Here is a 23,466-nt window from a genome sequence, read left to right as displayed (position 1 = left end):
TCAGTGTTCAAGCATTTTATTAAATCAGATAAGGAATCTCCACATTGTTGCACATACAGGCTTGTATACAATAATAAGGGCATGTCTCCTGTTTACAAAGACACAGTTGAGCATTAAGTTGACAAATCGAAAATTCAAAGAACACAGTGAAGCAAGTTCTAGAGCAATGAAACAATGAATCATGACACGGCTCATTCAATTTATCCTTTACCTTTAAAAACAACGTTTTTAACAAGAGAAAAATCTGAAGATGAACAGATTGTCCACGGTCAGATACATATTTCATTCAGGAATATTAAGCCTCTAATTACTTTCTGTCTTGTTTGACTGAAAATAACTCAACTTTCACCAAGAGTTAGTTATTTTGGGTGGTACTAGGTTCGAACTCAGCATTTGTTAGGTAAATGCTCTACCACTTGAACCACATTTCAGGAGTTAGGGGTTCTTGAAGAGGCTTTATTATGGTAATATGTGTTTTTATTATGCTGAAGTCACTGAGCATGTGTGCATGATACCCAACCAGGAATCCTAGCCTGACCTTTCCACTTGGGTACAGTAGTATAAGGTAAAACATTGTGAAGATTAAAGACACTGAGAAGCACAACGTGGTGAGGCTATAGAATAATCTAAGGTTCCAAAATGGTCTTAGGAACGTTAGAGGCCCAAATGACTTTTCACTGGCAGTTTTGAACTGCCTTATGACAAACATTGCTCATTAGCAGGTTTATAAGGATGGCTGGTGAGAAAGTAAAACTGGTAACTTCCAACTTACTTGTTTGTACCTTTCCTAATTTATACCTACCACAGTAACGGGCAAGATCCTTTTGCAAGGTTTGCTTTCCCATACCCTTCTCTCCTGCTACCTCAAACCTATATACCTTCTTCCCCTGCTTTAAGCTAAAAGATCAATGCTGGACTCAAACTTGCCTGAACTAAGTTTATAGAAGATAACATGCAAAAACGGGATAGGGTTAAATTCATTTATCAGTAGCAAACATTATAAACGTATGCTGCTTTCCCACTAAACAGAAGACCTGGAGAAACCACAAAGATAACAAAACACCCTTATTAAGTTAAATAAAAAAGGATCTCGAAGGAAGTAATAATTCTACTTTACAGCAGTTAACTTTACCCATCAAATGTTTAATGACCACAATGTTTCTGCAACTAAAACTAAGAGTTCTAGGGAGTTGGGAATACATGTTAGATACTAACGATCTTCAAGCTTTGAAGATGTCATTGCATGAAGAAAATTATGGGAAACACTGTCCCCGATAATTACGTACACCCTTAGTGTAACATATGGAGATCACTGTCTCCGATATAGACACTGTGGTAGGCAAAAACTACCTTGTTCTTTATACATTATGGAAGACACTGCTCCCGATAATGTCAGTTAGGTTTGTGACAAAGGTACTGGAAATTTTGCAAAACTAGAATTTGTTACACCTTGAATAAATTGAGATATAAAATTTTGTATCATAAGTTCTACCACAGCCTTTTATTTATAACTTGGTCACAATTCATTGCATCTAGAAGAATTATCATTTTATCTGACAAGCTAAACAGAAGTCTCACTTCATGGGCAATCCCTATATATACTTCCCAATTTAAATAATTTAATTCTTTTGCTTCTCATTTTATTTGGCTTGTGGCTGTTTTCTAAAACTCTCGAATATTGACCATAAGTGCAAAACTTCCAGTATCTGTTGGGTTTTATTAGCAGATGCTGCTTTTATTAAAAAAAAAACGACAGTATAACTGTCATAATTATGGAAGGCACTGCTTCCGATAATTATCTTCTATTAAAAAAAAAACACCATTTATAGTGAACTCTGTCACTGATAAATAAACAATAAATATCTCAGTGCCAAAACGATAGAAAGCTTTTCCAGAAGATTAACACTTTGGCCAAATTTGGCATTGTGTTCTTTAAAGTATGACAAACTGAGCCTGAAATTAAATGCCTATAGCTGGTTCTTTTTCAGAATACTTGGGGGAAAAAAAAGAGCTAAATAAAGGCTATGGTGCAGAGGTCACTGGAAGAGAAAATACACTAAGTCTTTGGCTTCTGGTCTCCTCTTTTCATAAATAACATGGAGGTTAGCACATTGAGGCCTTATTCCCGCATGTGGAACCTCATTTCAACCAGTGGAAAGGACCTCAATGGCAAGAAAACAGGTCCTCTCTCTTCTGTAAGGTAACTGTTTCATTCAGGGATGTGGAAACCAGCTAAATTCTTATGAAAGGGCATATATTTCATTTGGAGAATAAGGTCTTAACAACCTGACATCTCCTTTAGCATTAATTGAAGATGGAGGACCACACTAATATACCACTTTCAATGTTCAAGAGATACTATGTTCTTCTTCCCACCTAAAAAGATACCAGCTCATGTCCTTAGAAATTAGAGCAATAGTACATGTAACCGGTTCTAACATTTTTTGTAAGTATGACGCAAAGAGGCAGATAGAATTACAAAGCACTTAAGATTCTAGAGAAAATCTGAGAAGATATTCTGTCATGAACCTAGTGGTTATTCACTTTAACTTAGAAGTGCAGGTACCTACCCTGTATTAAAAGCTGCTGCCTAAAGACATCTAGTAGTATTCAAGATGACTGGGTAGAATTTTAACAGGTTTTGTAGCTCTACAGAAAATTTAGTACAACCAAAACAAGTCTTGAAATAGACTATCCTATTCATACTTAAGCTATTGGGATCACCTTTAAAATGCATTGTCAATATCCCAAATGTCACCAGCCAGGGCATTTGCAGCTCCTTGAATAGTCCATGTAGCTAGAGCCAACTGGTTTTTGAACAGCGTTTCATTAAAAGCACCGTTATTTTTCTGACGCAACTTCAAGTGCTCCAGTAAAGCTGAGAGAGTGTGAGAGCCAGAACCCCAGAAGATGTGTCGGAAGGGGGTATCTTTGGGAGATACATACGGTGACAGGAAGTGGTACTCCACCTATGAAGACACAGACAGACAAGACAGCTTGTAGTGTGCTGTAGCCTGGGGAAGGGCCCAATACATTAAGACAGATGTTACTGTCCCTTCAACTGTTACAATCCCCCTGAATCTGAGAACATTGAGAACCAAGCTATTAATCCTCTAAGTTAAAAACTCTAAAGCAAACCATCAATTCCTTTGTTAAATGAAGTTTAAATGGTTTTAATTATTGAAATATTTGGTTGGAACAGATATGAAAAGTTTTAACATAGCCTTTGTTTCTCCAAGCAAATGAGGATAAAGTACTTAAAAGACCTTAGGCAACAGAAACTAGCGGTAGCTAAGGTTATAGCTACTGATGCCCAGTAGTTCGTTCTTTTCCATGAGTTTACTTACTTTCATGATTCGATTATTGATTTCCCTCATGACAAATCGGTTTGTTTTCTCAGCATTATGGAAATCTGCTGTTAGTCTGGAAGTAGCACGGTAAAAGTCTCCACGAGCTGAATACAACCACTGTAGACTCAGGCCCATCTCCTGATACAGGAAGATATTAAATTCACTATTAAGATACTATTTTATATGCCATTTTAATTCAGATGTGACAATTAGAATACTAATGAAAGAAGTGACTCACAAAGTTGAAAAGCTAGGCCTAAGCACCCTGTAGCAGAGGCCAAAACAATTATTTAAAAAATCAAAATAATGGAATTGGTGCTGTGGCTCTTTGCCTTGAGCTGAAGAGCTGAGAGACAGTGCTTAGAGTTCAAGCCCCATGATCAACCAAAAATAAATAAACAAATCATCAAAATATTTAGGCAAAGCACATATTGTTTTATTGGACTCACAGGTCCTAGCTATTCAGGAAGCTGAGATCTGAGCTCAGAGATAGTGCCCGGACCCAGAGTTCAAGCCCCAGAACTGACACACTGACACACACATGTGCGTGTGCACACATAAAGTAACTAAAAGTGGTTTAATACTACAACTATGAAAATGGAACAATGAAACCTGTCGGAAAATTTTTTTTTTTTTTTTTGTGGGGAAAGGGCAAGGAAGGTAATAGAAGAGGTAAAATTGGAATATAGTGTGAACATGTGTGGAAGTGTAACGATGAAATCCCCCTGTATACCTGCTATGGTCTCTTTAATCTGTAACCCACAGCCTACCAATTTCTTTTCAAATATTATGGATTCTAACCTGATTTATGTAACTGTAACCATGCTGTACATCACCTTTACAGTAACAACTTAAAGAATGTTATGGATCTAAGCAAGGCAATACTTCAGTTAACTTTGAAATCTACTTTGGGCACATCACAGTTCAATCCTCTGCTATGCAAAACAAAAACAAACACCAAAATCACAACAATCCCATTCGTGGGTCAAAAAGATAACCTGTACTTTCATATTTCTTACCCTTAAAGAATGTATAAAGAAACTGTGGCTGGTACATACATGTGCCACAATATGAGTAACTAGAGATAATTATGTCTTTAGCAAATATGCCAGGCACACAAAGACAAGTACATTGTATCTCACTTATATGTGCAAGATACATGATCTATTGGGGCATAGCAGTACATGCCTATCATCATAGTACAGAAGAGGCTAAGGTAAAAAATTACGAATTCAAGGTTCTGACAAGCAAAAGAAAAAGTTGGTTTTCATAGTAGTGGAATAGTAACGGTAGTTACATAAGGCTAGAAAGACTAAAAAAAGGGAGGAAAAAATTGGGAGATAACAGTTTTAGAAAAGATAAAAGAGATTCTGGTCTGCTGCTATAGAATGAGGTGACTCCAGATAACATTTAAAAGTAGCATAAAGGAATTTTACACTTTCACTATTATAAGCAATGATAAATGGTGAGAATGTACAGTTTTCTTATGTCATTTTAATTTAAATCAAATTAAAGATAATTTAACTTAAATCCATTTCAATTAGTACTCACCTTTATGTCTGCTTGGAATTGGTTCAGATCCTTCATGTATGAAAGTAGTCTGTTGTTATACATCTCATAATCCAGGTCCAATTCAATATCATGGGTGAGTTTAATCATGAACTGACCAGCCACTTCTGCTGCAACATGCATCAAGGCGGTCAGCTGAGGAACACTCTGAGTCAACATCTCTAAGGTATCCAATTTAGTATTCAAATAAGGGTAATCATTGTCCTGGAAAACAAAGAGACACTACTGTACTCATGGTTAGCAGAGTAGAAGCTCTATTCTGGCTTCATCAAAGTAAGATACTACACTCCTCCCGTATTTCTAGTAATATCTCATCCCACTTTTATTTCCTATCTGCTGCTTTAAGATGACATCATCTCTCTAATCCACTTCTGTATCCTCAAAAGATTTCTAGCCAAATACCTTGAAGCTGTATCCCTTGTTTTCTCTGGGAAATTTGGCTCATTTTTTTTTGGGGGGGGGGGTGTCCAGTTGTGGGGCCTGAACTCTGGGCCTGGACGCTGTCCCTCAGCTCTTCAGCTCAAGGCTAGCGCTCTACCACTTGAGCCACAGCGCCACTTCCGGCTTTTTTCTTTTTGCTTATGTGGTGCTGAGGAATCAAACCCAGGGCCTCGAGCATGCAAGGCAAGCGGCTCTATCACTGAGCCACCTTCCCAGCCCAAATTTGGCTTATTTTAATAGTAAAGAAGAGAATGTATCCAGTGTAATGATTCAATAATCATGAAGCACTTGGGCCATCCATACATGTTACTTTTCAATACACTGATGTTTCTTTAGGCAACTTTAGTAACTGTTTTTTACTCTAGCTCTATACCCTACTATTGTTCTTGTGAATCTCATTAACATTGTATACTTCTGACTGCATCTCTTAACCAGTACTATTAGATTTCTGACATCTCAAACTACATTTAAATGTTTCAAAAAAACATGATTTCCAATGATCACAGAAATCAAACAGAATGATGAAACTTTATATACTGAAAAGCTCAAGTGAGCTGGGTGTTCACCAGTACCTCACAGCGCTCATGCCTATAATCCTAGCTACTCAGGAGGCTGAGATTTGAGGATCCAGGTTTGAAGCCAGCCAGGGCAAGAAAGTCCATAAGACTCTTATCTCCAATAAACTACTCAACAAAAGCCAGAAGTGGTGCTGTGGCTCAAGTGGTAGAGCACTAGCCTTGAGTACAAAAGAAGCTAAGGAACAGTGCCTAGGTCCTGAGTTTAAGCCTTAGGACAAGTAAAAAAAAAAAAAATGCTCAAGTTAGTATGCTGTCCCTTACACGAGATCTTGATGGGGAGAGATCATAGCATTAGAGTTAGGGAGTAGCATGGAAGCTGTTGACTTGGCATCAAATTGTCAGTCCAGTGGAGGCCAAACCCTTTTTAATCACTGGGTGCTTTGGCTAAGAAAAGAAGAAGAGTATAAAGGGATGAAAAGTCTGGATTTGGAGATTAGCATGGATGGAATTATCTTGACCTTCTGCTAGAGCAGTAGTATAAAGAATATTAAAATAGACATATGCTTTCTAATGGGTTTTCATGTCAAGTTGATCTTATTTACTACAATGTAGTCAGCTCAAAGTTTTCTCTCATGACAACCCTACAATTATTTGATTTTTGTACTTTTACTTAATTACTGCTTAAGAACATTTTTAGACAAATACTAGAATATTTTGAACAGGTACCTAGAACTTCTTTGATGGAAATATTCTATACCTACACTATCAAAGTCTAGTACCACAGGAAGAAAATCTGTGTAACTATGTAAGCTAATTTTGTGTGTGCACACAAGCACCAGTTCCAGGACTTGAACTTAGGGCCTGAGTGCTGCCCCTTGAGCTTCTTTTGTTCCCTTTAAGACTAGTACTTTACCAATTGAGTCATACAGCTCTGCTTCCAGCATATGTGTGTGTCTATTTAACTGGAGATAAGTCGCATGGACTTTTCTGCCCAGATATAAGATAATTTTTTTTAATTGTGAAAATACCATATAGAGGGGTTACAATTACATGGGCAAGATAATGTAAGATAATTTTTTTTTTGACAGGTCATGGGGCCTGAACTCTGGGCCTGGGCACTGTCCCTCAGCTCTTCAACTCAAGGCTAGCGCTCTACCGCTTGAGCCACAGCACCACTTCCAGCTTTTTCTGCTGATGTGTACTGAGGAATTAAACCCAGGTCCTCATGCATGTGAAGCAAGCACTCTACCACTAGCCACCTTGCCAGCCCTCATTTTTTAAAGCAATTTTGCTTATTAAAATTCACTAAAGTTTTAGAAATAAATTTGAATGCAATTAAGCTAAGTCTGTTACTTGCTCCCAAATAAAAGATGATATAATGCATAATGCTCCAGAGCTCTTGTTCTTTAAACTTACCTCACAAAAACAGAAAGAAACTGCTGGAATTCCAGAATATGCAAGGAAAGGGAAAGCAGCATTATCATAAGAAAATTTCTCCCTGCAAGGAAAGGGAAATGTATCTTTAGAATCTTTCTTGCCAGGTGCTAGTGGCTCACGCCTGTAATCCTAGCTACTCAGGAAGGCTGAGATCTAAGAATCATGGTTCAAAGCCAGCTCGGGCAGGAAAGTTGACTCTTATCTCCAAAACTACCAGAATACTGGAAGTTGTGCTGTGGCTCAAGTGGTACAGCGCTTGTCTTGAGCTGAAGAGCTCAGAACAGCATCCAGGCCCAGAGTTCAAGCCCCATGACCAGAAAAAAAGAAAAAGAAAGTGCTGGGAAGGTGGCTCAATGGTAGAGCGCTTGCCTTGCTTGCATGAGGCCCTGGGTTCCACTCCTCAGCACCACATAAGCAAAAAGAAAAAAAAGCCGGAAGTGGCACTGTGGTTCAAGTGGTAGAGCGCTAGCCTTGAGCTGAAGAGCTGAGGGACAGCGTTCAGGCCCAGAGTTCAAGCCCCACAACCAGAGGGCCCTCCCCCCCAAAAAAAAGAAAAAGAAATTTTATTTATTTATTTTTATTGTGAAAATACTGTACAGAGGGGTTACAATTACATGGGCAAGATAATGAGTACATTTCTTATCAAGCATTGTAGCTTCCTCCTTTGTTTCCCCTTCCTATCTCATTCCCCTCCGACCCACCACCAACCCAAGAAAAAAATTTTTTGGGGTCCGGTCGTAGGGCCTGAACTCTGGGACTGGGTGCTGTCCCTCAGCTCTTCAGCTCAAGGTTAGTGCCCTACCACTTGAGGCACAGCACCACTTCCGGCTTTTTTCCTTTTTGCTTATGTGGTGCTGAGGAATCGAAACCCAGGGCCTCAGGCATGCAAGGCAAGTGCTCTACCACTGAGCCACCTTCCCAGTCCCCCAAGAAATTTTCTTAAAAAGACATGCTACCATGTAATCCTCCTCCCCTTTGCTCCTACTAAATTTTGAAACAGAATCTATAGCTCACTGCATAGTTAGGTTATCTAATGCAGTAGATCTAACTGGATAATTCTGCTTTTCTATCAAGCTTGTTCATTTGCTTTTTTCAACTTACACTTTGTTGACCCAATTGCTGTCCTGGTATAAATACTTCCCATTAACTGGATGTCTCACCTGGTAAATTAAAAAATATATATATCATTAAAACAAATTTTTCCTGTATTCATAATTCAAGCTAGTTATTGCTTTTCTCTATAAATATCTATAAAAGTATTTCTTTTGTTCCATCACAGCAGTGGGATGGAATCCAGTGTCTTTCCTATGCTAGGTAATCCTACATCTTACAAGTAGGCCGAAGAACATTTTTAAAAGCTTCTATAGTCTACATGAGACACTTATCTTGTTACTATTCCCTTCCTTGTAGCCCACCTTACATTGTCAGACTAACTATCCTATGGGATAAAATCCAACATTTAGTGCCTTTGTTTTACTCCAACTTTAATATCTATATTATATATGCCTCTAACCTCATGAAGCAAATATTCTTTCATTCACACCTCCCTCAAACTATGGTCATTCATGTTTGTGTTTCCTCAATAAATATATCCTCTGGCCCTATTCAAGTCCATTTAAACCTTTCTTATCATCCCTACTGATTTAGACAATTCCCTGTGGCCTCCTGCATTTTTACATATTCTTAAACACACTATATATTCTGAGATTAGAGCCCTTTATATACCAGTACCTTCATCTCACATGACTCCACTAACTAGAGAGCAGTAAGCTGAGTATTACTTAAAACTGCTTTAGAATTTACCCATAATTTGTTATTGATAACTGATAATGGTTTCCATGAAATTTCCATCTGATTTAATTTGACAATTTGTAATTAGGTATGTACTCAACTCACATTTTGCATTGTCTTCTCAATAAGTTTATACAACAGTGGACTGGCAGAAACCTTGAAGTTTTTGGTACCTGCAAAAAATTTTAACATTACCCTCTTTCTAGTAAAGCAGTCATTGTTTTTATGAGATAGGGTCTCATTATGTAGCCCAATGAGATGTTGGGAGGTTGAGTTCAAGGTTCAGCACCACTATTTTCATAAGTAGTTTACTTGACTTCATAAATAGCTAGTGAAAAGGATTCTTACCTACTACAGCTTTATCCAGATTAATGTAAGTGAAAGCCTTTAAATGCAAAGAGGCAAGGTATCCCTAGAAGAGAAAATAGGTAATCATCATCTAATAAGCATTGACTACTAGTAGCTACTCTACTAGTTTTGAAATCTGGAATCTACTAGGATCTACTACACAAAGACAGAAATAGTTGAATGAAACCTAAAGAGTTCAGAAACTCATTCTGGGCAGGAAGGATATATTATAAATACCTCTAGCCATTCAGTGGCACCAACAGCTCCAAAGTCACCAGCACTCCAGCTGGCAAAAATAATGCTTCTAATAGGTTTAAAGCCACCTGAAAGAAAACAAAAAACTTTACAGTTAATATTTTTTATATGCAGTTAGGAAAGAGATGGTTCAGAAACTTCTAATTCTTTTCTTTTCCTTCCTCAGGTGAAAGAACACTAATTTCCAGTATATGACAGGGACCAACTTAATGATAGTCACTCCTTTACAACTCCAATCTTAAACCCTTTAACCTCTAGACCAGGAGGTATTGGAAATCATAGAGTTTGGGTTTTTTTTTTTTCTTTTCTTTCTTTTTTTTTGTATTTTGTCAGTCATGGGCCTGAACTCTGGGCCTGGGCACTGTCCCTCAGCTCTTCAACTCAAGGCTAGCGCTCTACCACTTGAGCCACAGCGCCACTTCTGGCTTTTTCTGCTTATGTGGTGCTGAGGAATTGAACCCAGGGCTTCATGCATGCACTCCACCTGAGCCACCTTCCCAGTTGTCTTTTTTTTCTTTTCTTTTTTGCTGGTCCTGGGGCTTGAACTCAGGGCCTGGGTTCTGTCCCTAAGCCTCTCTGTGCTCAAGGCTATCACTCTCCTACTTGAGCCACAGTGCCACTTCTTACTTTTTTTGTTTATGTGGTATTGAGGAATTGAACCCAGGGCTTCATGCATGCTAGACAAGTATTCAACCACTAAGCCACATTCCCCAAGATTTTTGTTTTTGATATATAGGTTCTTGTTATGTTGCCCAGACTGGCCTCAAAACACATGGGTTTAAGTATCCTGCTTTCTCAGCCTCCCTATTGGGAATAATACCACATCTGGCTGAACATGTTTATTCTGTTTATGAAATATCATTTGCAAATTCTATTGACAGTAAGCTTCCAGAGAAATTAAATTTGTGGCCACTGCATTTTTAGCTCTTCATTCTCATTCAGCTTGCCTGGGTCTACTACTTAATTGGAACTGGAGTCTCCCTTTCTTCTCTGCCTAGGCTGTCTTCTTCCATAATCCTCCAATCTCTGCCCTCTGCTGGTAGCTGGGATCACAGGTGTTGACTGACAAGTACAGAACACTACTTTTTTTTGTTTTGTTTTTTGGTCATTTGCAGGGCTTGAACTCTGTCTGGGCCTGGGGGCTATCCCTCAGCTCTTCAGGTCAAGGTGAGAGCTCTACCACTTGAGCCACAGCGCAACTTCTGGTTTTCTGAGTGGTTTATTAGAAATGGGAGTCTCACGGAGTTTCCTGCTCAGGCTAGCTTTGAACCTCGATCCTCAGATCTCAGACTCCTGAGTAGCTAGGATTATAGGCATGAGCCACCAGCACCTGGTTCAGACCACCACTTTTTAGGCTACCTGTGCAGCTGCCCTAAATATGTATTTTTCTGTACTCCTGTGCTTTCTGTAAAAGCACTAAAATTTGCAAAAAGAATTATGCTTTAAAAATGTGGTATGTGGACAAGGTTTTTAGGAGCAATAATTACTGGACAGAAAGACTTGAAAATAGGCAGAACAAAATTATAGTAATTGTCAGGCTTTGGCTTTATCTATAGAACTATGCCACTACTTACAGCAAGATTGCTTAAGGACCAGCTGGGCGCAGGTGACTTACGACTGTAATCCTAGCTACTCAGGAGGCTGAGATCTGAGGATCGCTGTTCAAAGCCAGCCTGGGCAAGAAAGTCCTTGAGACTCCTTTCTCCAATAAACCACCAGAAAAACAGAAGTGGCGCTGTGGCTCAAACAGTAGAGTGCTCACCTTGAGCTGAAGAGCAAAGGTCAGCACCTTTGACCAACCAAAAAAAAAAAGAAAAAAAGATTACTTAAGGACCATTTAGATTCAATGACTCAGTATTAAATCCTTTCCAGTATCTCAAGATGCATTGTAATACAATGACACTTCTTGGGAGGAGTCATTTCAAAGTCAAAAGGCAATCTAATCTGCCTTGTATTAAAAGACCTAACAGGGGCTGGGAAGGTGGCTCAGTGGTAGAGCGCTTGCTTTGCATGCTTGAGGCCCTGGGTTCGATTCCTCAGCGCCACATAAGCAAAAAGAAAAAAGCTGGAAGTGGCACTGTGGCATAAGTGGTAGAGCGCTATCCTTGAGCTGAAGAGCTGAGGGACAGCGCCCAGGCCCAGAGTTCAGGCCTCATGACCGGACCCCCCCAAAAAATAAATAAATAAAATACCTAACATAAAGTAAGCAAAGCAATACAATTAAATATAGCACAGAGCTAATTGTCAAAGGCCTTTAATTTATACTCACCATTTAAGACCATATCTGAGAATATCCGGGCCAGTTCCAACAAAAGAGCTGTTCCTACACTGGACTTTGCAACTCCAGGACCCCAGGCATCTCTCTGGGCTCCTACTACAACGTATCGATCTTAGAAGGAAAAAAGGAAAATGATCACATATACAACTTTAAAATCTTACTATCTAATACTTAAGCCTAGAATAAGCACATAAGTAGGAGGGTATGAACTGAAGATAGAAAAGCCTAACTTCAGATCTGTTTTATGAAACCAGGCATTAAAACAGCATGACTTTTTTTTTTTGGTCTGTCATGGGGTGTTCTTCAGCTCAAGCCACAGCCTGAGCCACAGCACCACTTCTGGTTTTCTAGTTATTTATTGGAGATAAGAGTCTCATGGACTTTCCTGCCCGGGGTTTGAACAGCGATCCTCAGATCTCAGCCTCCTGAGTAGCTAGGATTACAGGCATGAGCCACCGGCGCCCGGCTTGTATGACTTCTTTTTTTTTTTTTTGTCGGTCGTGGGGCTTGAACTCTGGGCCTGGGTGTTGTCCCTCAGCTCTTCAGCTCAAGGCGAGCGCTCTACCACTTGAGCCACAGCGCCACTTCTGGTTTTCTGGTGGTTTATTGGAGATAGGAGTCTCACGGTCTTTCTTGCCCGGGCTGGCTTTGAACCGCGATCCTCAGATCTCAGCCTCCTGAGTAGCTAGGATTACAGGCGTGAGCCACCAGCACCCGGCTTTGTATGACTTCTTGAACTCAAACAGTTACAAGTAAAAGAATGTTTATCTGTCCCCTATGCTTACACCTATGGTTCAGTCAATAACAAAATTTTTTTCTAGTTGTAATAATCAGTTTTTAACATGTCAATTTCTCAGGGACCTCTTTTCTCCCAATAAAGCTGGTATACCTAAACAATTTGTTTTGCTGAGATAAGACAAGCACTTCACAAAACCAAGCTATTCCTGGCTTCTGACAATATCCTTAATAGTAAGAATACACAATTCAAAGGAAAAACAAGGAATAAAAAAACCCACATATCAAAATTCCTAACCTGGTTCTTCGAAGCCTTTAATAACTCCAAAGACGTTAGAAATTTTGATCTCTTTTAGCATATTGTTCACAGTGAGCTTCACAGTGCGGTTTTCTGCAGACTGCATTCTGCATGAAGGGTCTGTTCTCCAGTTATCAGGACATTCATCTACCATATTTCTAGAAGCAGAAAACAGGCATCAGTTAGTATTACTTTCCTCAAGTTTATAAGATCAAAATCAGAGAACAGAAAATCTACTCTTTAGTGCTTAACCATTTTTGTTTTACTCTAATGTTTAGGCAGTAACCATGAGTTACTTCCTAGTTTATTTATTTTTTTTTAAATCTTGCCAGTTACCAGTGGCTCATGCCTGGAATCATAGCTACTTATTCATAGCTACTTGGGAGGCTGAGATCTGGGGATCACAGCCAGCCCTGGTTGGCTTTGCAAGTCCACGAAACTTTTATCTCCAATTAACCACCAGGAAGAAGCTGGAAGCAGAGCTATGGCTCAGGTGGTAGAGCACTAGTCTTGAGAAAAAAGTTCAGGGATAGTACCCAGGCCCCTAGACTAGAATTCCTTAAAAAAAAACAAAACAAAAAAAACCTCGTGATTTCTGCCTTTTTGCCAGAGACAAAACTGTAGCTGACATCTGAAACACATACCAGGATAGACTCAGAATGGTCTCATGTGAAAGTCTGTTAATACATTTTGGATTTCCCTACCTCCCTACTAACAAGTGTAATGCACACTTTTATCTCTATTGTAAAAATATGACTAATTCCTATGCATCATCCTGAAAATAACTGGAAAAATTGTTCCTATGTTATAATAAGGAACTGATGTAACCAATTAACCACTAGAAAACCAGAAGGGGCACTGTGACTCAAGTGGAAGAGCGCTAGCCTTGAGCTTAAGAGCTGAGGGACAGAACCCAGGCCAAGTTCAAGTCCCACAACTGACAATAAAACAAACCAAACCAAAACAAAAAAACAAGAACCACCTAACAAATGCCTTGCTTATGTGGTGCTGAGGAATCGAACCCAGGGCCTCAGGCATGCAAGGCAAGCGCTCTACCACTGAGCCACCTTCCCAGCCCACAAATGCCTCTTATGCAGAATTGTCACACTACTTTATAAAGCTTTTCATTTAAAAAATGCTATACTAAACAAGATGTATTATAGTTACTTAATTAAATTGAAGAAACAGGTTCAGAGGGTTTAGAATAATTTTTTCTTTTTTCTTTTGTCGGTCGTGGGGCTTGAACTCTGAGCCTGGGCGCTGTCCCTCAGCTCTTCAGCTCAAGGCGAGCGCTCCACCACTTGAGCCACAGCGCCACTTCCGGTTTTCTGGTGGTTTATTGGAGATAGGAGTCTCACGGTCTCTCCTGCCCAGGCTGGCTTTGAACCGCGATCCTCAGATCTCAGCCTCCTGAGTAGCTAGGATTACAGGCGTGAGCCACCAGCGCCCGGCTAGAATAATTTTTTCTATATTACAAAGTAAACAAATCCTTGAATAAAGCCTGAAATTAGATATTCATCCTATGATGCCAAGTGTAATAATATCTATATCAAGATAAAAATTAATGATAGATACTTCAATCACATTGGTTTTCTTTTCCTTTCTTTTAAAGGTGGGGCCACTGGGTTCCCAAGGCTCAAGTCTATAATCCTAGCTACTCAGGGGGCTGAATCTGAGATTTTAGGTGAAGCTAGCCTGGGAAAACAGATTCTCACATCTCCAATTAACCAGCACCCCCCTCACCCTACCCCCAGATTAGTCTCAGCAAGATCCTCAGATCTCAGCCTCTTATTTTTTTTTAAACTTTAAGCAGAAAAAGCCAGAAGTGGTGCTGTGGCTCAAGTGGTAGAGAGCACTTGCCTTAAGCTGAAGAGCCCAGACCCAGAGTTCAAGCCCCATGACCAAAAAAAAAAAAAAAAAAAAAAATCAGGAAACTACCTTAAGAACTGAAGACATTCAACTATAAACAAGGAAACACATCTTCCGTGCTGCTAGAATTAAAGTGCTTGCCTAGCATGCATGAAGCCCTGAGTTTGATTCTTCAATATAACATAAACAGAGAAGGCTGGAAGTGGCCCTGTTGCTCAAATGGTAGAGTGCTAGCCTTGAACAAAAAGCTCAGGGACAGTGCCCAGGCCCTAAGTTCAAGCCCCAGGACTTGCAAAAGAATAAAATATCTGTATGAAAAAAAAATTTCATTCATCTATACCAAGGTGATAGTTAAACATCCCCCAAATATTCAAATGGGGAAAATTAGTTGTTTTTAAGAGTTTTTATTTTTTGGTCAGTCATTATGTTTAAACTCTGGGCCTGGATGCTGTCCCTGAGCTCTTTTTGCTCAAGGCTAGTGCTCTACCACTTTGAGCCACAGAGCCATTTCTGGTTTTCTGGTGGTTAACTGGAGATAAGGTCTCAGACTTCCAGCCCAGGCTGGCTTTGAACTACGATCTTCATATCTCGACCTCCTGAGTAGCTAGGATTGCAGTCTTTAAGAGTTTATTAATTTAAGCTTATTACTGTATTTGCCCCTTACCCAAATAAGAACTTACCCAAAGAGCTGTTCTGCACCCTGTCTGGAAATTGTTTGGACAGGTATATTTGGCAATCCTGATGATTGAGATGGTGGAAACTGAGTATGATTGAAAGAAGGGAATCCAGGTGTATAAGGGTCGCCTGTTCCCAGATGAGCCTAGTAAACAAAATAACAATTATCTTTATCTTGCACTTTAGAAGTCCAAGAAGGTCACTAAAAGATTCACATTTAAGCTTTATTTAGCATCATGAAGCCTGAAATTCTAAATGGCTCTATGACTTTTTAAATATTGTCTGTGCAAAATTCTCAATTTAAGGTTCTGAGAAGTATTTAACAAGTATTGTTAGCAATTTTCAATTTAAGGCACTACTGATTTGGTATTTTTATTAGTAAGATTTCCAAAATCAAAGAAATTCACCTTCACAGTACCTGCTACAACTCTTTCAACAGAATAATTAAGACAAATTCTACTTTAAGTAAATCTGGAATCACATCAATTTAAAGAATTCAAAAATTACTGACTAAAGAAATAAGAACTCACATGTCCAAAGAATGGAACATTTGCACTAACTATGGGATAGTTAGTATTGTCCATGTATATTATGACACCAATTGCGTTTAATCTTTCAGCATTTGAAACCTAAAAAAAAAAACACACACACAAAAACTCAGAAGTGAAGAGTTGATCATGGAAAATGAAAATAACATACTGAGAAGTGGTGCTGTGGTTCAAATGGTAGAGCGCTCGCCTTGAGCTGAAGAGTGCAGGGACTGTGCCCAAGCTCCCCCCCGCCCCAAAAAAAGAAAAGAACAGAACAGAAAATAAAACATACTGGACTTCATGCTCAAGCACAAAATTTAACAAAGGACTAGGCCAATACTCCCAAATATTTTAAAGAAATATCTAGGAAAAACAAAACCTTATCTTCAAACAAATTCATTAAACTTATTTATAAGACAAAGCAGTTAGGGCTCAGAATGTTCAAAAAAAAAAAAAAACAAAACCAAACAAACAAAAACCAACATAATTTGCCTACAAAAGAATTTCCGGAGAATCTCCAACCCTCCTAAGCTCCCCAAAACATCTATAGATTATTTGTATTACAATACTTTAGGAAGAACTAGTCATACCAAAAAAGGAATCAAAAAGGACTAATTTAATTAATGTACTAAAAAAATTAGTTCAGATGAATATATACAAGGTAATAGTTACAAAAAATGCTCATTTCTCTAAAAAGTTATGATAAAATTGCATTGAGTGAGAGAAGTATATCAGAGAAGGATTCTAAATGCTAAATTTATACTTTTATAATTTAAGTTAATAAAGGTGATATAGCTGGGTACCAGTGGCTCACGCCTGTAATCCTAGCTACTCAGGAGGCTGAGATCTGAGGATCACAGTTTAAAGCCAGCCCAACCAGTAAAGTCTGTGAAACCAATTAACCATCAGAAAGCCAGAAGTGGTGCTGTGGCTCAAGTGGTAGAGCGCTCGCCTTGAGGAGAGCTGAGGGACAGTATCAGGCCCAGAGTTCAAGCCACATGACCAAAAACAAAACAAAACAAAAAAACAGAAAGGGGGGGGAGAGTGATATAAATATAAAATTATCCTTTAGAAATATGGAGCAAAGAAAAGACTGCACAGAAGAAAGGACAATGATAGAAGAATCAACAGGAAACAGAACTGAGGCGTGGTATGGGGAAGCGAAATTGTAGCTTCATAGGGCTATTTTGTTGTTGATAGTTGGTTGTCTTGTATATTGTTTAGATACCTGTTTTTAAAAGTCATTAAGGAACTTCTCTAATGGAAAAGGAAAAGTGAAATCTACCATTATCCTTTGCTTTTTTTAGTCAATTAGAACTGAACTCCATACAAACAAATCTGGGTTACACAGACTATAACTGCTTTTAAGTAAATCATTTTAAAATTACTTTGGGGGGCTGGGAAGGTGGCTCAGTGGTAGAGCACTTGCCTTGCATGCCTGAGGCCCTGGGTTTGATTCCTCAGCACCACATAAGCAAAAAAGAAAAAAGGCGGAAGTGGTGCTGTGGCTCAAGTGGTAGAGTGCTAGCCTTAAGCTGAAGAGCTGAGGGACAGCGCCCAGGCCCAGAGTTCAGGCCCCACAACCGGACCCCCCCAAAAAAATAAAATAAAAAATAAAATTACTTTGGGGGCTGGGAATGTGGCTCAGTGTTAGAGTGCTTGCCTTGCATACATGAGGCCCTGGGTTCGATTCCTCAGCACCACATAAGCAAAAAGAAAAAAGCCGGGAGTGGTGCTGTGGCTCAAGTGGTAGAGCCCTAGCCTTGGGCTGAAGAGCTGAGGGACAGTGCCCAGGCCCAGAGTTCAGGCCCCACAACCAGACCCCCCAAAAAATTACTTTGTTTTCTCTTTTTTTAGTGGTACTAAATTTTTCCTCTGCTAGACAGGTTCTCTATCACCTGAGCCATGCCATGGTCCATTTTGCATTAGTTACTTCTCAAATAGGGCCTCATGTTTATGTCAGGACCAGCATAGATCAAGTTGTATAGAATTGAGTTCTTCCTCCTCTTAAATCTCTACCTCTACAATAGCTGGGATTACAGTAAAGAGCCAACCACAGCCAGGTAGTTCCTTTCTGTTTTTTTAAGGCAGGGTCCCACTATTCAGCCCAGACTGGCCCAGGATTCATGATCCTTCTATATTACAAACCTGTGACAACCAAAACCAGGGATTTTACTTTATTTTCACTGAAAGCCAATAACTGCAAAATGTTCCAAGTGAATAAGCTATCATTTGAAGTATCCTTATAACATGTAATTGGGATCTGTTTGATTTATCGACCACTTCAATAAATTAACTTTTCAGCTATGATAATTTAACTGTTGGTTTTTCAAAATATAAGAAAATTAACAAGAAATATCATTTAACTGAAGAAAAAAAATCTATGTATTTAATTACACATACCTTTTCTGCAACAGTGATTTTCCCTGCTCTAACAATCACTATAGATCCATTCACAGAAGTTTTTAAATCCTCAAAGTCTTTTCTAGTGCCAAAATTAGCATGGATAAGTTTCCCCTAGAACAAAAACATAGGTTTAATGAGAGATATGGTATAAAAGCAGCTATAGAATCTGATATAAAAGATCAAAATCATCAGGAATGGTCTCATGTCTTTCCTTATCCTAGGTTGCCCTCTGAAGGCTATTTTACATTGTTTTAGAAAGAGAAAGGATAATGAATGATTAAGTCATTAAGAGTAATACCAGCAATTCAGAACTATTCTGTAACAATCCAAACTATCCATATTCCTCTCTGGAGGACTCAGGCTTAAACTAAGCAGACAGACACACCTCACAAAAAATTATTTTTCTGCCAGTCCTGGGGCTTGAAATTAGGGCCTGGGAGCTATCCCTGAGCTTCTTTGTGCTCAAGGCTCTATCACTTGAGCCACAGCGCCACTTCTGCCCTTTTTCTGAGTAGTTTATTGAAAATAAGAATCTCACTGACCCTTCCTGTGATCCTCAGTTCCTGGCCTCCTGAGTAGCTAGAATTACAGGCATGAGCCACTGGCACAAACACACTTTTAACCTGAAAATAATTCATTCCGTCTATCTATTTCTACTTTTCATCATTTTGTCTGTTTGAAAAGATCAAGCATTAAGAAAAATCAAATTGATACTGAGAAAAAGCTGAAAGTGGCACTGGGGCTCAGAGTGATAAGAGTACTAGCCTTGAACTAAAAAGTGCTAAGGGACAGTGCCCAAGCCCTGAGTTCAAGTCCACAAATGACAAAAGAAGAATCAAGTTGAAACTAGTTCCCCACCCAGCCAAGATCAAATTAATTATCTGAACATTTTTTTAATGCTATTTCTGAGCTACACTTGCAGCTCGAGATTGGTCCCCAGGTAAGAAGGAACTTTATATATGCACTTTACTTAACAAATACTACCATGTGTCAGGTACTCTCCAAGGCTCTAAGTCATGTCTGAAAAATGCAATAAACTCATGTAGCTTACATTTTAATGGAAACAAATGAATAAGAATCTGGTGGAAAAAGTACTATGAAAAAAAAGCAGGATAGGGTAAAGGGATAAGTGGGAAGCTATTTTTTGAAAAAAATAAGGAAGTCCTTAATAAGATAATGTTTGAGAAGAGACAAGTCAGACAAGTCATGTTAATGTTTAGGAAAGACTAGCAAGGCAAGTTCCATAAAGAGGTGGCACATGCTTGAACGTCACTAAGGTGGTCTGAGTAGCCAAAATGAATGAAAAGGACAACAGTAAGAGTAAGGCTTTGTAGAAAAACATTAGGACCTTGCAATTTATTTTGACTAAGGCACTGGAGGGTTGAGAATAATATCTAACAATTTAAATCTTAGAAGTTAATTATTTAAGATATTATTTTGTTGTCAGTATCAGAATTGAACTCAGGGACTAGCACTACTGCTTGGTTCTTTTTGTTCAAAGTTGGCATTCTACCACTTGAGTCACACTTTCACTTCTAGTTTTTGCTAGTGAATAGAGAGATAAGTCTTGCAGGCTTTTCTGTCTGAAATAGCTTTGAACTGTGATCCTCAGATCTCAGTCTCGAAAGTAGACAGGATTACAGGCATAAAGCATGGGCACCCAGCTCAAAAAGTAAATTTAAACTAGTGTATCTACAGTTCTAAGGACAGCAAACACAATGAATTCAACTCTTCAGTGAAGTCTCATGCCCTTTTTTTGTCTTACTTACAGTAACTGTTGTAGCCTTACTATATGCCACGTAACCCTCAGGATTCTCCACCAGGTATGCCATAGCACCATTTGTCATTAGAGTCACAGAGTTTTGAGCACTGCTAAAAAGATTAAGTTAAAATTAAACTAAGGCCATCCTGGGCAAAAAAAAATTAAATGAGGGGGTAGGGATGATGAGTTGGTGAAGGAAGGGATGGTAGGGGAAAAACAAAGGAGGAGGTAACAATGCTCAATAGGAAATGTACTTATTACCTTACTCATGTAACTGTAACCCCTCTGTACAATATTTTTACCATAAAAAAATACCAAAAAAATAGCTTTAGAATACTCAGCATTTGCATTATTTGGCTTGAAATGTAGTTATAAATCTTAAGCTTAATTTTTTTATTTTGAAAATCTTTGCTTTTAGTCTACCAATTTGTATACCAAAGTAGTTAAAAAAAAAAAAAGTTGCAACATTTATCATCTTTCAACATACCTGCCCTTGACCTGAATCTTAACATAATGTTCATCTCGCCAAACTTTGCTGAATTTAAATTCACTGAATTGATTTTCAACAAAATAACCAAGACTTTCATCTTTAGGAGATCCAGCCTCACGAGGCACATATATATCTTGACTCAACTGCCTGGAGGAAAAAAGATTTGTTAAAGTGCTTATTAACATAACAATGATTATTAAATAATCCTTTAGGACTTCCAGGTATGGCTCAAGTGGTAGAGCTTTCTTAGCATGCTCAAAGCCCTGTGTTCTATCCACAGTAACACAAACATATAACCCAAGGATTAAGTAAATTGTTTCAAAATAAACTCAGTTATTAACCCCAATGGCTCTTTCTAAATATACTCAAGCAAGTTCTTTCTGTGTGTATTATTTTCACCTTATCCATAAATGCTTCTTGTATATACACTGTAAGTATATTCACTGTAAATAAAAATGGTAAAATGTCTAGTTCAAAACTGAAAGAAGCCGGGGCTGGGAAGGTGGCTCAGTGGTAGAGCACTTGCCTTGAATGCTCGAGGCCCTGGGTTCGATTCCTCAGCACCACATAAGAAAAAAGCCGGAAGTGGCGCTGTGGCTCAAGTGGCAGAGTGTTAGCCTTGAGCTGAAGAACTCAGAAACAGCACCCAGGCCTAGAGTTCAAGCCCCATGACCAACCAAAAAAAAAGCTCAGCATGACATTACAAGAGCTTCAGAGGGAACATCAGGGCAAAATCCAGTCTGATGGCAAAGAAATAAGATCTAGTCAACTATTGATGAAAAACAAGAATCTCAAAGAAAGTTCTTAACATTTTTCCCTACCAGAATCACTTCAATTTTTTTTCTTTTCTTCTGTTCAGCCATTTTATATAGAAGGAGGGCACTTTTTAAACTCTTTCCCTTCAGATCATGGAAACTTTAATTTATCCCATAAGCATAGCCACTAAAATCTATTTTTAGAAGAAAATGTTGTAGTTAAATGGGAAATACTTGAATTTTTTATTGTTTAATCTCTCTGGTTAAACATGAGAAAGCTCTGCCTCTCTGAAAAGCCTGTCTTCAAGACTATTACCTTTGTTTTAGTTAATCTGATAAAACAATTTGTTTATATACTGAGGTTGAACTTGTGAAGGAGCCTAAGCTTACTTGATGGTGTTGAGAAAGTCTATGGTATTCAGTTTCTCTGACAACATGTTTTTGAGGTCTTCCCAATACAAATGAGGTGACAGCTCAGGGAATACGTCTTCTGCCTCTTGCTCAGGGAATGTATTTTCTGCATTCTCTGTCGTTCCTGCTTCTGCCACTTTATTACAATCAGCTTTTGGTTCTACACGTTTACAGTAGCCCAGGTAGCCAATCATAAATCCTAAGGATAAAAAGTTTAGAGCTGAACTTAATTCATTATAGTCAGTTAAGCCTAAAAATAGTGGTTTTAATTAAATTCTGCAAACCAATGTTTTTAGGTTTTAGTCCAATAAATTACACGGTTACCATTCAAAATAGTTATTTACTAGAAGCCTTCCTTGAAATCTCAGGCTGAGTTTATCAAAATTTCCTGTTATTATATATGCAAATGGCAGGCACAGAATCTTAAATCATTGTATTCATAATCCTAGCAGTGATGCTTAAAAAGGTACAAAATCAGCATCTTCTAAACTGAAACAAGACTTTCAAGACTTATTTATAAGTTTTTGAACAGTTGTTCTTACCAATCAAGAAAAAGATGATTACAGCAATCGTCCCATAGCAGATTCTTCCATTAAACCTTTTAGGTTTTGTGACATTGGTCCTCATGTTATTATCAGTACTTTCTTCCTCATCTACAGCAAGTTTCATCTCCACATGACTGTTATCTCCATCTACCTGCCGAGCCAGGCTAAACCGAGTATATGACATCGGTTCTCCACCAAACTGAGATTAAGAACACAAAAGGGAATTATAGACATTGACAAGTTGGTTATGCACTGTACTTCTTACTGGACCAGTAATATGACTTGATACACATTTAAGGTAAAACAAGTTATCCTTCCAAATCAACATTCTTCCCTGTTGCCAGCTCTGAAAATGGCAGCTGAGGGCTATAACAAGCATACTAAGTCTTTTCAGGGTTTTCTTCTCTTCTCTTTTTGTTTTTTTTTGGTGCCAGTCTTGGGGCTTCAACTCAGGCTTGGGCACTGCCCCTGAGCGTTTTTGCTTAAGGCTAATGCTCTACCTTGTGAGCCACAGCTGCACTTCCAGTTTGACAGTTAATTAGAGATAAGAATCTCCAATCTTCCTCCTGGTTGAGTTCAGAGCTCAGACTCCTGAATAGCTAGAATGGATAATGAGCCTTGGGGCCTGCCTTTTTTTTCTTTAAAATTTTCCCTTTTGTATGTAGGTACAAGGGCTTGAACTCCACCTCATCCTCTTGTTTCACTTTCTTTCTCACAGCGGGTGCTCTGAAGCCATGCTTCCAGGGCAGGCTTTTGGCTATTTTGGAGATAGTGGGCCTGGGCTGGCTTCAAACTGGGCTTCTCTAGGTTGCTGCCTCTTTAGTAGTTATAAGCATGAACCACTGGTTCCCAGCTTATTCAGCTTTCTCATTCATGATTTCTGTTTTGTATGTCTCCTATTATATTTTCTAGTTTTTAACTTTTTATTAAAAGAGACCTTCAGGCTGGAGGCTGGAGGTGTCACTTTGTAGTACAGTGCCTGCCTAGCAAGGAGGTCCCAAAT

The 23,466-nt window shown here is 38.8% G+C and overlaps 1 protein-coding gene and 1 non-coding gene across 4 annotated transcripts in view; both read right to left on the bottom strand.

Moving 5' to 3' along the window:
- Tfrc (transferrin receptor) overlaps positions 1 to 23,466 on the bottom strand; it is a 29,795-nt gene continuing 6,329 nt past the window's right edge. For 2 of the 3 annotated variants that reach the window (XM_070029953.1, XM_070029952.1), the window contains exons 3-19: positions 22,461 to 22,662; positions 21,898 to 22,117; positions 20,750 to 20,899; positions 20,270 to 20,372; positions 18,498 to 18,611; positions 16,095 to 16,193; positions 15,570 to 15,709; positions 13,021 to 13,178; positions 11,979 to 12,098; positions 9,692 to 9,777; positions 9,455 to 9,518; positions 9,212 to 9,279; positions 8,417 to 8,475; positions 7,295 to 7,376; positions 4,902 to 5,123; positions 3,348 to 3,488; positions 1 to 2,969 (exon numbers count right to left, since the gene is read on the bottom strand). In XM_070029953.1, the coding sequence (XP_069886054.1) occupies positions 2,727 to 2,969; positions 3,348 to 3,488; positions 4,902 to 5,123; positions 7,295 to 7,376; positions 8,417 to 8,475; positions 9,212 to 9,279; positions 9,455 to 9,518; positions 9,692 to 9,777; positions 11,979 to 12,098; positions 13,021 to 13,178; positions 15,570 to 15,709; positions 16,095 to 16,193; positions 18,498 to 18,611; positions 20,270 to 20,372; positions 20,750 to 20,899; positions 21,898 to 22,117; positions 22,461 to 22,662 (2,271 nt within the window). In that variant the 3' untranslated portion in view covers positions 1 to 2,726. The remainder of the gene's footprint in view (positions 2,970 to 3,347; positions 3,489 to 4,901; positions 5,124 to 7,294; positions 7,377 to 8,416; positions 8,476 to 9,211; positions 9,280 to 9,454; positions 9,519 to 9,691; positions 9,778 to 11,978; positions 12,099 to 13,020; positions 13,179 to 15,569; positions 15,710 to 16,094; positions 16,194 to 18,497; positions 18,612 to 20,269; positions 20,373 to 20,749; positions 20,900 to 21,897; positions 22,118 to 22,460; positions 22,663 to 23,466) is intronic. The other variant, XM_070029954.1, reaches the window with a different exon arrangement.
- LOC138832682 (small nucleolar RNA SNORA29) lies at positions 21,598 to 21,738 on the bottom strand. The gene has a single exon (XR_011373629.1). It is a non-coding gene; the product is annotated as a small nucleolar RNA SNORA29 (small nucleolar RNA).

Source organism: Dipodomys merriami, unplaced genomic scaffold (assembly GCF_024711535.1).
Source record: "Dipodomys merriami isolate MVZ:Mamm:240054 unplaced genomic scaffold, mDipMer1.0.p SCAF_2, whole genome shotgun sequence".
NCBI classification, from domain to species: Eukaryota; Metazoa; Chordata; class Mammalia; order Rodentia; family Heteromyidae; genus Dipodomys; species Dipodomys merriami.
Note: the sequence above shows the minus strand (reverse complement) of the source record. Positions and strands in the feature narration are given on the sequence as shown.